At 41.0% G+C, this 14,164-nt stretch overlaps 1 protein-coding gene across 2 annotated transcripts in view; it reads right to left on the minus strand.

Moving 5' to 3' along the window:
• The window catches only part of sh3gl3a (SH3-domain GRB2-like 3a), a 46,272-nt gene extending 33,303 nt beyond the window's left edge, over positions 1 to 12,969 (minus strand). The window contains exon 1 of one of the 2 annotated variants that reach the window (XM_033632917.2): positions 12,765 to 12,969. In XM_033632917.2, coding sequence (XP_033488808.1) covers positions 12,765 to 12,809 — 45 coding nt within the window. In that variant the 5' untranslated portion in view covers positions 12,810 to 12,969. The remainder of the gene's footprint in view (positions 1 to 12,764) is intronic. The other variant, XM_033632774.2, reaches the window with a different exon arrangement.
• Positions 12,970 to 14,164: the final 1,195 nt, after the last annotated feature.

The following is a 14,164-nucleotide window of genomic DNA, read 5'->3' on the forward strand; positions in this document are numbered from 1 at the left end:
CTTATTTCTACACATAAAAAAAGCATATCTTAATGTAACTTAGCTGCATTGTTAACATCAAAATCAAGTCTGTCGCTGGCCCCCATCAAAAGATACTTGCCACTGGGCCCAACAATCTGTTTGCTGCAGGTCCTGATTCAGAGCTATCAAGTTAATATGCCTTGTAAATTGAAACACTTAAAGCTGAAAGATTCTGACAACTGACACTAACATCATACTGTCATCTAGATTGTTTGATTTAAAACACTTCCTTCTAATGAACTGCAAACTTTTACAAACACTAAATATCCAGTATACAGACATCAGCTTGCCAACAGCCAAAAGTTTTGGTTAATTCTTAATGAACATTGTTGAATCTCATGTCAACTAAAGTAAAGCAACAGTTGCAGATTCAACTGGGAGGCCTTTAACCTTAACGTTTGAGCTCTGCTGATAAAAAATGAGCTACAAACTAAAAGATATACCAGGAGATTAGTTCAAGCTGAACAGATTCAGGTATTTTGCCAACTTGGAAGTGGACCCACAATGGAAACTGCTATTGGAACTCATCCCATGCCCATAATCCTTTCTGCCCCCGCTCATTTCCCCTGCATGTTTCTAAAGGGCATAAACTTTTCTATCAGGAACTCTCAACCAGAAACAAAAAGGTCTGGGTCTGTTTTCTGAAGATTGTACCCACCTTCTCCCACTGCTTTTTATGCCATTATTCTCTGCCACAATCTGTATTTCATGCCAGCTGCAATCTCATTTCCACAAAAGATTTTTCACTCCCAAGTGATTATTTCTGAAAAATTTCCCACAAACGCTTTTTCAGTGTAAGGAATCATCAGCTGCCATTTCCATAATGTTGTCAAATAGCAATTTGGTGCATAAATAGTAGGATTTTCACCAAACACTACCACAGTGTGACATGACATATCTTAAGTTATGCTTTCTTGGGTAGTTGTCTATATATTTTCTTAAATATTAAATAAAATTATGACACAAATTTAATATATGTCCTTGAAGAAAAGAAAATATTCTTAAATAAAAGTTTTTAATTAAGTGTTTTTGACGTAAAAGGTCAAACTACTAGAAAAACTCTCAGTGGAAAACTATCATATTTCACCCTTTGGGGAATCCTCAGAGAGGACACCTTGTTCCTATATATCATGTATCAGCTGCTTTCAGGCAGAAGGCTCTCATCTTGTACCACCGACAAAACCACGTCAGAGTGGAGCCTCACACAATGATGATGAGCTCCTGAAATGTTAATGAGCTGAAATGCTGCCTGCCAGACCACCAGGCAACTGTGACTCAGTCTCTCCATCACTACGCCATTAAAGATAGATAGATTCTTTTCACAGAGGTGTCAGCTGTATCTCTATTTAGTGGAATTTTGTTTCTGTGATGGGCTGCATGCCTATTGTACGTAGGTTACAGTAAACCAAGTACAGTGTAGAGAAAAGATAATTGATGCTCCAGGCATGAACGCACCTGACAGCACACAAGTTCCACACCTTGATCGTTGGTGACAACAGCTCGGACCCTGGCACATTAACCTGGACTGTGTCACTAGTAGACAGTTTGGTTTTAACCTTAGTTTTAAAAGGCTTTGACTGAAAGCTTCAGTATTCTTTGGCCTTTGTGATGGCAGAATTCAGGATGGTTGAGTCTTCTTGTATTTTTGTAACTCTCTGAAACAGACAATCCAAAAATCTTTCCACAGCACTTCAGCTGGCCAGATGTGTTAGGTGTGAAAGCAGATAAGGTCTGAATGTCTTTCGCAAGCTGTATTTATTCTTAACACACTACTACCTCTTGATTGTAAAAGCAACTGTCCAATGATGAGATGGATTTAGAATTCAGAAGACTAAAGCCCAAAACACACCAGCAGTGAATGCTGCGCATCAAAAAAATATGCCCCTATTATTTTCGATGTACAGCTCCACACGGCGACGGCATGTTGGCACTCCTGGATGCGCTGCCCCACAGCACTTCACGCCACTGTCCTAATACCAGCCTTGCCGCCGCCAGAATTAAATGCATTTTCCTCCCACTTGCTCTCTGCTTGTACATACCAACTTTTTCTCTGTTCCTATAGCAGCTCGACTCCTCTCCTCACCACTGATGTATAAAGGGGGCGGCAGTAGCTCAGTCCACAGGGACTTGGGTTGGGAACCGGAGGATCGCCTGTTCAAAATATGGAAGCGTGGACTGGTAGCTGGAGAGGTGCCAGTTCACCTCCTGGGCACTGCCGAGGTGCCCCTGAGCAAGGCACCAAACCCCCCAACCACTCGGAGCGCCTGTCATGGGCAGCTCACTCTGACATCTCTCCACTTTGTGCATGTATAGGTCCAGTTTGTGCATGTGTGTGTTCGGACCTGTGTGTAATTGTGTGATTGTGTAAATTGACAACAGAGTGAAAAATTGAATTCCCCTCGGGGATTAACAAAGTATATAAAAAAAAATATATATATAAATAAAAAAAAAAAACAACTGTTGTTGTGTCCCGTGTGTGATGAAGAATGGATGAGGAGAGACTCGCTGTTGAGGTCGAGAAATATCCAAAGCTAAACGACCCTCAATCCCGTCATTATAGACAATGGCCAAAAAGATATTGCTTGGTGAGTCATAGCTCTGGAGATCAGCTCTTCAGTTGAGAGATCAAGTTTAAGTAGTGGCTGTCCACAAAGGATTTAAAGTTGCAAAGGTGGAGGAAGTACAGATCTTTCATTAAAAGTGGTAATAACTTGGGGCGTCGGTGGCTTAGTGGTAGAGCAGGTGCCCCATGTATAAGGCTGTTGCCGCAGCGGCCCGGGTTCGAATCCAGCCTGTGGCCCTTTGCTGCATGTCATCCCCCCTCTCTCTCTCCCCCTTTCACGCTAACCTGTCTTGTCCATTAAAGGCAAAATGACCAAAAAAGTATCTTAAAAAAAAAAAGTGGTAATAACTTTGCATAGTCCAAACAGAGGGCTCGGTGGGGACGGAGCACCTGCAACAGCAACAAACTTGCCATCTGCGGTCATTTTGACTCGACCAGCGGACTTCACTACAAGTTGACTGGCAGTTGAAACCAGCCGCCAGCAATTTGACCAGCTGAGTTGCAGGTGACACCATCAGCTGGCTTGAGTCGAGCTCAGACTGGCCAGTTCACACCGCTGCAACTTTTCTCTGCAACGTTCTAAAACAGTTTCATCTCGTCATGAATCTTTGGTCTGGACTGGGCTTCAGACCACCACTGCACCCTGTCATTTATTTACATTGTGCAAATTTCCAACGTTAGTTAATCTGTTAACAAGCTGAAACAATACGAAGCTAAATTAACCACTACAACACAACACAAGCCAACTCTAAATCTATCTTTCAAGGCCTTAAATTTGAAATTCAAAATATAAAATGGCATTCAAACTTCCAAGGCTGCTTGTTTTGATTTAAGTAGTAGTACGATTTATCAGAAGATATAAACACTCAGAAAGTTATTCAATAATGAAGGGCCGACCTGCCACTGAAGTGAACACATGTATTTCAAGGTTATAAGTGTATCCCACTCAGGTGAAGAGGAATTCACAGTAGACGGCAGAGACATTGAGTAACTGCAGGTTTCTATGACACTGTCTGACATTTCTGTGCATGAGACGTCAGGGGAGGTAGTCATAAAACTCCTGTGGGTTCCACCTGTACTGTGGACTTTGCACAGTAAACTGAGCAGCAGATCAGAAACAACAACAGTGCTGTTATCATGTCATTGATAGATGCAGGACAGGCTGAGCCCGCGGCTAATATCTGGGTCTTTTGCATGTGTCACCAGTTCAATAGTGAAAAAAAGATTCAGATTTGGTTGAAATAAACAGGAAGTGACACTGTTTTCCTTCCCTGTTATCTGTTGCTGGTTCAGAGACTCGTACATCTGTTCTCAGCCCCGGTCACGACACATTTCCACTTCAGGAAACAGGTGAAACACCAAACAATATTTCTGACATACACCTCGCTCTAAAAACTGATCTTTTGTTTGTTTTTCTGCCGGGGCTTTAAAAGTCTGATTGATACAGCCTGGCTGCTTTTTCAGAAGCGTTCTCACTGTGTTTCCAGTGGCAGGAAACCACTGCAGGTGACCTAAATGTTAGTAGCTCTGAATTGTTTTACAGCTTCTGCTTTGACTGCTCATCACAGCATGACTCAGAAGACAACAACGGCTAGATCAAACAGGTACCGGGGAAAATCAGGTAGAAGATACTATACACGTTTACATGTGAAGTCACTGCCCATGAGGGGAAACGGCTGTATTTCATTTCTTTTTCCACATGAGCAATAAATAAAAAGAACTGACAGTGGATAACATTCCTACGTTACAGACATGACCTTCATGTTATCTCATGAAACAGACTGTGAAATAGTAACTGCATGTCTCTTTCGATGTACAATTACACTGATCAAAGAGTGCAGGGGATCACACGCCACAACAACAATGTGGAGCACAGACAGCAAGTGGCAGGTTGATATTTAGCTTGTGCACATGGGAATAACCTCACAAGATAATGACATTCATATTCCCCCTGCTTAAGCCCAGATGCCCAGCGTGAGATTTCCCCTCTGCTGCGAGGGGACAACAGAGCGATACTCTGAATTACACAATGAGTCTCTAATGTGTGGCCTATCTATGATTCACCCAGATGCTGGTCTAAGGTCATCGCCAATGTCAGCACTCTCTATCTAGTTAGATAACTGATGGTATTTGGTCTGGGAATTTCAATGTCACATGAGACATTATGGCAGCTCTAATCTGAGGCAAGTGGAAGAAGTTTCCAGTATAGATGAGATGAAGTCGGGTCTGAGGGAATTATTTATTAGACCCTTTATTTGCCTTAAACAGCACAAAGACACAGTCAGCAGACTTGTATTTGAGACATGCCTTTGTCTCTGATGTCCCTGTTCTATTTCATATACATCAGTATATCCTGTCATATTTTAGTAAAACACCTCGACAGCTCACTCACTGAATATCTTTGAAAAAATGTATAAACGATAGATGTTGTATTCATTTAGATTCAAGATGACAATGAATGATATCGTTCTAAAAAGTCATTATATCGTATTGTGGCTGACTTTGTTATATCGGTTACTATTTTATCGTTGTCCAAAGAATCGATATAAGGGATGTCAGTTTCTATTAATTTTGATTTCAATAGTCCAACATCCACTAACTGGTAACAAGCCAGTTAATTTTTAGGAAAAAAAACACATAATAACTTGAAATACAAGAGGCCTACATTTTCCGAATTTGCCTTTCTATATTTTTAAAGCACTAATAATTTAGAGGTGGTGAAATTTTAATGTTTTGTGATGTAAATGTCGTCCCTTGTCTGCCGACTAGCTGCTTTAACATGCCTAGAGGCCACTACCAATCCTCTCTTCACTGGTTAGCTAACATTAGTCTGGGCCGCCCTGTGCTGCACACCACCTCGAGCAGATTGGAGCTGGCTAGCGGTGTCGCTCACTGGGTGATTAACACTGGTAACACCATTTCAGTGGCGGGATGCCGTTGCTGCAGAAACATGGTAAACACCATTCAGTCTCCCCCGAGGTAGCAAAGGTGAGTAAGCAGCTTCATTTTCACACACAAAACCCCTTTAGCATTTAGCTAGCATTGCTAACCAAACTAACGCTACTAACATAGTTAGCCCATAGGGCTGGGTGATATGGTGCTAAAATAATCTCATGGTATTTCAGGATATTTTTGCAATAATGATATTCTTGACGATATGACAAATTATTTAAAAAAATATTTCATTATTAATTTAAGAACACAGAATTGCAACAAAATAAGTGATGTAGTTTTAGTTTGCTTCAAATATTCAGTAAAAACTAAACAAAAATGATCTCTCATTTCTTTAGTTTGTGAACAACAACAGTAACTCAGAGTGAGATTCAGATTCTGTTACAATATTAATAGTTCAACAAAATAAAATCTACCACAAATTACACATTTAAACAGCTCCTAAATACAAAAATGTCCCCTGGGATCTGTATCTATAAATCAACAGGTGATTTCCTTCTTCTTGTAAAATCCTAAATGATTGAGTTGTGTTTTTCCACCTGGACCTTTATGCTCTGCCATTTCTCCTCTAATCATCACGCTGTAACCTGTGACAGGCTGTTATGATACCACAACTATCACACAGTCACATATATGGAGTTTTTTGTCGAGCTGCGAGCGTCACGTAGGTTTACATTACCAAAGGTGTATGACAAAATCACTTGACGACACCGACTACCAGCGAGAGAGGAGAGGGAGAGACGCTGTGCTGCTGCCAGAGGAGCCGCTGAATGAGTTCCCTCTGAGCGGTAAGTCAAGAGTCTGAGAAGTCCGGGGCTGTTCATAAAACATTCAGGACGCCACAGTTTATTCCACACTACTGAAGCTGCTCCTCTTTTTGGAACAGATGTGGAGACGCTGATAATTTCGCTTTCAGCAATGCTTGTTGTTGCCGTGGGTAACAGTATGACATCAATGTGTCAACAAGTCGAAATATTGCGAGTATCACTACATGAATTTTTCATATCACAGTAAAAATTATAGAAGTATCATCATGAAGGATATGACATGGCACACCCCTAGCTCCCATGAGTCCCAGGTGGTGCACAGTTAACTGAAGAGTATCAACATTAACCTATTGATCAGCATGCTTAACCAGTCAGAAATATTCTTGGCAGATTCTCTAATTAATATAATATTGTATTGTGTTTAGGCTACACCCCTCCTTGACAACGCTCTTTAATAATTTTTAAGACAGACTTTTTATAACTGTGCTTCATATGCTGTATTTCTGTGGTTGAAGCTGTAGATACTACACGACCTTTCTCAACGTCTACAGTCACACATATGGAGCTGGATTCTTTAGGTGACTGATAATGGTGTCATGTATCTGACAGGTCCAGGCCTGTACACCACTGTATGTCAGTGAGCCAGCGTTACTCAACTTCAGGCACAAAAAGAAACTGAAAGTCCCCAAATATAATATTTAACTGAAACCAGCTCTGAGGTAAGTATGTTTCAAAACAGATAAAGGCTTAACATGGCTTCCTCTTAAGGTAACTACGTTGGGTAATAAACACAGTAATGAATAGTTAGATTCACAATAAGCCCTTTAAAAATGTCACTTTTATGTCATCAACAGGAGCAGCACTGGAGCTTGAATAGTAGTGAAACTCTTCTCTGTCTTCACAAGAGGTCAGGGGTCAGTTACAGGCCTGAACAAGTCAGGGATGCTCTAAAAATATTTCCTTTCTTGACCTTTTGTGAGGTTCTTTTGTTTATTTATTAGACTAAAAAAGCTATGAGAATAATAAAAGTGTTGGACTTGAAAATTCAGTTACAATCAGGCAATAAAATAAACAGTAAGGTTGCAAGCTGTAAAACCATAAGAGGCTAAAAGGCTCCTTGGAGCTGTTTGGTCATATTTTTATTTGTTTCATCCAGTGATCTAATGCAACACACTGGTTATGCGCTTTCTCTTTCCATTACCACTTTGCATTGTGTATCTACTTGCGACACATGTCACACACAGGTGCATCTGATTAGACATCAGTCAGACAGAGAAAGAGGATTTTTAAATATGAAAATACCGAAACTGAAACCCAGACACAGCCGTACAAAACCAAACAGCCATACTCAACCTAAAACCCAACACTTCCAGTCTAGTAGCAGAACCCTCTGTGCCTTAAAGTCAAATGTCTGTGAGAGCCTGTGAGACACGCCAAACCCCAGTCTAATCCAATCCATCTCCACCTGGATCTCTGGCTCTCTAACTTCACTGGCACAGGTTTAACAAAGCTTTAGACAAGAGCCACTGCTCATTTAGACAAACAGATGATCCACCAGAGCTGGCGTTTGTTCCCAGTGACATGTTATCTAAATGTTAGAGCTGGTTCACAGTTACTCACAGCCGCCCACCATGGTGTATTTTGGTGGCAGGAGGCTGTGGGAATAACAGGCCAAGGAATTTTATGAGTAACATTAAAGTGCATTGCAGAGTAGTGGATGCGTGCCCAGATTGCACAATACCTACAACCTCAGTGTGTGAAGCTGTTATTATGAGGAGGCCTGTTGGGCCAATGTCTCTGATGATGCAGTGATGTCACTCTACCTGCCTTTAACTCACAGTGACTTGCAGGCATGACAAGTTTAAAACATATTGCTGGTTTACAGGAGATAGATCCTTGTGTGATGATTGCTAAAGAAGGTGAGTAAGACAGACTCTTGGATAGTAAGACATATGCTGTGACATCAGGACGGAGCACAAGCTAAGTAGAATTTTAATAGCTGGAGTGAAGTCAGGTAATTTGGGACACTTTATGGTAGATTACCAAGAGAAGACATCAGTTTAACTATAAGCTATACTGAGAGTATTTTCACTGCTTTACCTTTCTGCCAGACAGCGATTTCCGACAGGGAACTGAAGCCGTAATATCACAAGCCAGACTCCATTGACGAAAACAGTGATTTAACATTGCTGCACACAGGAGCTGCTGGTCCACCGCTGCCTCCACCAGTCATATTTTTGTGTGTTATTGTGTGACTTTGGCGTTTAAAATCCCTGGTTCGGATTCACCAAAGTTACACAATACCACAAACTAACTAAATTATCAAGGCAGTGGTAAACCAGGAGCTCCTGTGTTCAGCGAACCAAAATTACTGTTTTCTCAATGGAGTCTGGTGGTTTTGAAAAGTGCACAGATGTGGAACTGAAGCTATTAACAGCTTAACCACTGGAAACAGGAAGTCTGACAGACAGGTGAAGCAGCAGATATAGCATAAACTTAAACTAATACAAACTGTTTTAGGTAGGATTTCTTTAGGTGGTTAAAATAGATTTCGCTGTTGACCCACATAAACAGCAGTATGTTGCTTAGCTTCTATTCCAGCCCCCTGCCCTTTTTCCAAACTGGGGTGGCGAACTGACAGATACTTACTGTAGGTAAAACACTGACTATGAATAAAAACATCACACAACCCCGTTTTAAAAAATCTGAACTGTCCCTTTAAGCGTTACTCTTAGAACTTGCTCTGGATCTCTGCTATATTTCCATATAGAAAAGATGATGTTACAAACTGTGGATCTTTAAACACACCAAGAACCCCGACCTCACTCCACCGACATGTTCAGGTGGGAGAGCCATGCTTGTTTTTTAAATGGGTAGTTCATTTATCAGTTCAATCAGTTAATCATTAATGTAACCTCATTAAAAAATATCTTCAACCTTTTCTAAAGCGCTTTCCCTGCTCTTGTGCTGCCTGTTTCCTTGGTGCCATGCTGGTTACAATGGACAAACGTGTGCTTGCATGCATGTAACAATGATGGCAAATTCCAGACGACTGCAGCCCATAATGACTCACTACACAGGGGCGTGAATATTGACAGTGCAGGCAGTGAGGTGGCACTGGGGCCTGTGGGGTTGAGGGGCCCGATAGCCACCTGGAAATACGCCCACATCCAAAGAAGAACTCACGTTAAATCAAATATTTTATATGTGCTCCCTCAAAAAGACAAACCCATCTCCATCATGTCTTTCTGTTGTTGTAAAATAGTATCAGTCTATGACAAATGATATGCTTATTCTGCATAAACTATAATTTAACTAAAAAACTATTCAGTTAAACTAACAATTTTCTATTTTCTTCTGTTATTTTGTCATATGCAGATATGTAATGATGATTGCTGGATAATATTAATGTTGAGGTGTTTAATCATGTAACGAGCCAAAGTGATTTACAGCAGCTAGTTAAGTTGCAAAATCTCTCATGACTGACAAGCTGGACACATCTATGAGCGAATTTAACATAACAGCAGCAGTAAAACACACTGTTGTAAAATATATATATGTATATACAGTACAGGCCAAAAGTTTGGACACACCTTCTCATTCAATGCGTTTTCTTTATTTTCATGACTATTTACATTGTAGATTCTCACTGAAGGCATCAAAACTATGAATGAACACATGTGGAGTTATGTACTTAACAAAAAAAGGTGAAATAACTGAAAACATGTTTTATATTCTAATTTCTTCAAAATAGCCACCCTTTGCTCTGATTACTGCTTTGCACACTCTTGGCATTCTCTCCATGAGCTTCAAGAGGTAGTCACCTGAAATGGTTTCCACTTCACAGGTGTGCCTTATCAGGGTTAATTAGTGGAATTTTCTTGCTTTATCAATGGGGTTGGGACCATCAGTTGTGTTGTGCACAAGTCAGGTTAATACACAGCCGACAGCCCTATTGGACAACTGTTAAAATTCATATTATGGCAAGAACCAATCAGCTAACTAAAGAAAAACCAGTGGCCATCATTACTTTAAGAAATGAAGGTCAGTCAGTCCGGAAAATTGCAAAAACTTTAAATGTGTCCCCAAGTGGAGTCGCAAAAACCATCAAGCACTACAACGAAACTGGCACACATGAGGACCGACCCAGGAAAGGAAGACCAAGAGTCACCTCTGCTTCTGAGGATAAGTTCATCCGAGTCACCAGCCTCAGAAATCGCAAGTTAACAGCCGCTCAGATCAGAGACCAGATGAATGCCACACAGAGTTCTAGCAACAGACCCATCTCTAGAACAACTGTTAAGAGGAGACTGCGCCAATCAGGCCTTCATGGTCAAATAGCTGCTAGGAAACCACTGCTAAGGAGAGGCAACAAGCAGAAGAGATTTGTTTGGGCCAAGAAACACAAGGAATGGACATTAGACCAGTGGAAATCTGTGCTTTGGTCTGATGAGTCCAAATTTGAGATCTTTGGTTCCAACCGCCGTGTCTTTGTGAGACGCAGAAAAGGTGAACGGATGGATTCCACATGCCTGGTTCCCACTGTGAAGCATGGAGGAGGAGGTGTGATGGTGTGGGGGTGTTTTGCTGGTGACACTGTTGGGGATTTATTCAAAATTGAAGGCACACTGAACCAGCATGGCTACCACAGCATCCTGCAGCGACATGCCATCCCATCCGGTTTGCGTTTAGTTGGACGATCATTTATTTTTCAACAGGACAATGACCCCAAACACACCTCCAGGCTGTGTAAGGGCTATTTGACCAAGAAGGAGAGTGATGGAGTGCTGCGGCAGATGACCTGGCCTCCACAGTCACCGGACCTGAACCCAATCCAGATGGTTTGGGGTGAGCTGGACCGCAGAGTGAAGGCAAAGGGGCCAACAAGTGCTAAACACCTCTGGGAACTCCTTCAAGACTGTTGGAAAACCATTTCAGGTGACTACCTCTTGAAGCTCATGGAGAGAATGCCAAGAGTGTGCAAAGCAGTAATCAGAGCAAAGGGTGGCTATTTTGAAGAAACTAGAATATAAAACATGTTTTCAGTTATTTCACCTTTTTTTGTTAAGTACATAACTCCACATGTGTTCATTCATAGTTTTGATGCCTTCAGTGAGAATCTACAATGTAAATAGTCATGAAAATAAAGAAAACGCATTGAATGAGAAGGTGTGTCCAAACTTTTGGCCTGTACTGCATATATATATATATCTGTGTTTGCTTCATGATGCATTAGGGCCCATCTTAACTACCTTATGCCACTGTCACTACATCACCTTTTTAAGTGACAACAATACTAAAAATGTCTGTAACATTACAGAGTGGCACATATGGGACCCAGCCGCCCCAAAACATGCTGGTTTCACTACAGAAAAATTACCCATTTTAGCTAAATGCATTAAGTGCTCACTCCTTTCCCATAAAATGTTACCTGTATTTGGAAAATATTTTGACAGCACTTTTGTCTCTATACTCTTATTTAAGCGACAGTCCTCTTATTACCAAAAGGAGAAAATCAACATGCCACATGTCTGTCCTGGCAAGTCCAGTGATTTTTGAATCTGTTATCTCAGACCAATCAATATGATTGTTTCATGTAAAGCACATTTGTAGTGATGCAATATCATGTGCAGTGACTGGCTGCTTCTATTTAAAGAGCCCAAGATGTAAAACCATCTTTTTCCCATTTGAACCTTAAGCCTCAGATCACCTGACTTCACCCCTGTAATATCTCCTTCATACAGTGAAGCAGCCTATGTGTGGTTTCCTCCAAAGGTCTGTCACATGTACAGACAGAGATTCTGTTATCTCACCTATCAAGATAACGTCACGCCAAACTCCAGCAGGAAATGTGTGATGTTAACTTTTATACCGTAGCTAGATTTTTAACCATATAAATTCAATAAACCAATTTTTGTCATTAATATTTTCACTTATCTAATAGCTCTATCTGATATTATGATATTTCCATTTTCTTGTCACCGGTAACGGTACTAGCTTGGGAACAACAGCAACAAGGTCTACGTTAACATTTCAGATTTTATTGAAGTAGTGCGTTTCGAGGTAAAGACTTAAAACGTCAATAATGATGCCGAATTATTCACAGGGCTTTGTTGTTTCGTATATGATCTAAAAATTACTCAAATAATGAAAATGTGTTTGCTTGTAGGCGAGAATACTTTTAATTTACGGATTTTTCAACGGGGTTTGGTGTGACGTTGACTGATCGAACTTGTCCGAATTAAAAAGTACCGTTACACTGATTAGCTTGAAACGTTGTCTGATTTGGCGCCTAAATCCAAGACAGTTACAGGTAACACTTTAAAGTTGGCTACTTTTAATGTTTTGTAATCACCTGAAGCCCACCGTCATCATCATCATCATCATCATCGTTAGCAGCAAACATGGTCCACATCCAAACAATTGTTGTTATGAAGGAGCAATAACAGGCGTCTCCGTACCTGACTGGCTTTGTGGAACTGTTTCTTCAGCCCGGCCACCGACATCTTGGACCGACGTGTGAAGCTTCACCTCTGGACGAAATGTTCCGTGAGACACCGGGTAAAAGTAGGAAAATGAAGAAAGATCCAGGCGACTCCACAACACTGCACTCATCAGTCACCACCGTTCAAGATTGCAGCAAGACCTGAGCTGAGTCAAGCTGACACAGCGGAGGCAGGCGGAACCGGAAATACTTTTATTCTCTTCAAAATAAAAGTGACAAGTTGAACATTGAAATTGAAGCATTTATTTCTTTTATTGCTTTTCATACCAAACAAATGAAGAGTGTCAGAGGAGGGGGGGAGGGACATTTTCACTGTCACAACTTAAAGTTTCTCAGTTTGCTAAAGACAATGGTTTTAGTTGTGAGTGACATTGGGATGGGTCTTGTGACTACTTTTCATGAGTGTTGGGGAGTAACTAGTTACATGTGATTAGTTACTTGTAATAACACCACAAAATAAATTGATTTTAATAAGCTACAGTTCCTGAAAGGAAAAAAATATGATTAATTAGAGTTGCTACTCAACTGTCGGTGATTACAAAGGGGTTAAATCTGATTATATTATCTTCAGTTAAAATGTGTAGACAACCTACAGCTCCAAATGTAGCCCTTTAGCCCCACTCCAGTGTCTCCCTGTAGCTTTGACAAAAAAAATAAATTATATATATATATATATATATATATATATATATATATATACAGTACAGGCCAAAAGTTTGGACACACCTTCTCATTCAATGCGTTTTCTTTATTTTCATGACTATTTACATTGTAGATTCTCACTGAAGGCATCAAAACTATGAATGAACACATGTGGAGTTATGTACTTAACAAAAAAAGGTGAAATAACTGAAAACATGTTTTATATTCTAGTTTCTTCAAAATAGCCACCCTTTGCTCTGATTACTGCTTTGCACACTCTTGGCATTCTCTCCATGAGCTTCAAGAGGTAGTCACCTGAAATGGTTTTCCAACAGTCTTGAAGGAGTTCCCAGAGGTGTTTAGCACTTGTTGGCCCCTTTGCCTTCACTCTGCGGTCCAGCTCACCCCAAACCATCTGGATTGGGTTCAGGTCCGGTGACTGTGGAGGCCAGGTCATCTGCTGCAGCACTCCATCACTCTCCTTCTTGGTCAAATAGCCCTTACACAGCCTGGAGGTGTGTTTGGGGTCATTGTCCTGTTGAAAAATAAATGATCGTCCAACTAAACGCAAACCGGATGGGATGGCATGTCGCTGCAGGATGCTGTGGTAGCCATGCTGGTTCAGTGTGCCTTCAATTTTGAATAAATCCCCAACAGTGTCACCAGCAAAACACCCCCACACCATCACACCTCCTCCTCCATGCTTCACAGTGG

This window comes from Epinephelus lanceolatus, chromosome 2 (assembly GCF_041903045.1).
Source record: "Epinephelus lanceolatus isolate andai-2023 chromosome 2, ASM4190304v1, whole genome shotgun sequence".
Taxonomy (NCBI): domain Eukaryota; kingdom Metazoa; phylum Chordata; class Actinopteri; order Perciformes; family Serranidae; genus Epinephelus; species Epinephelus lanceolatus.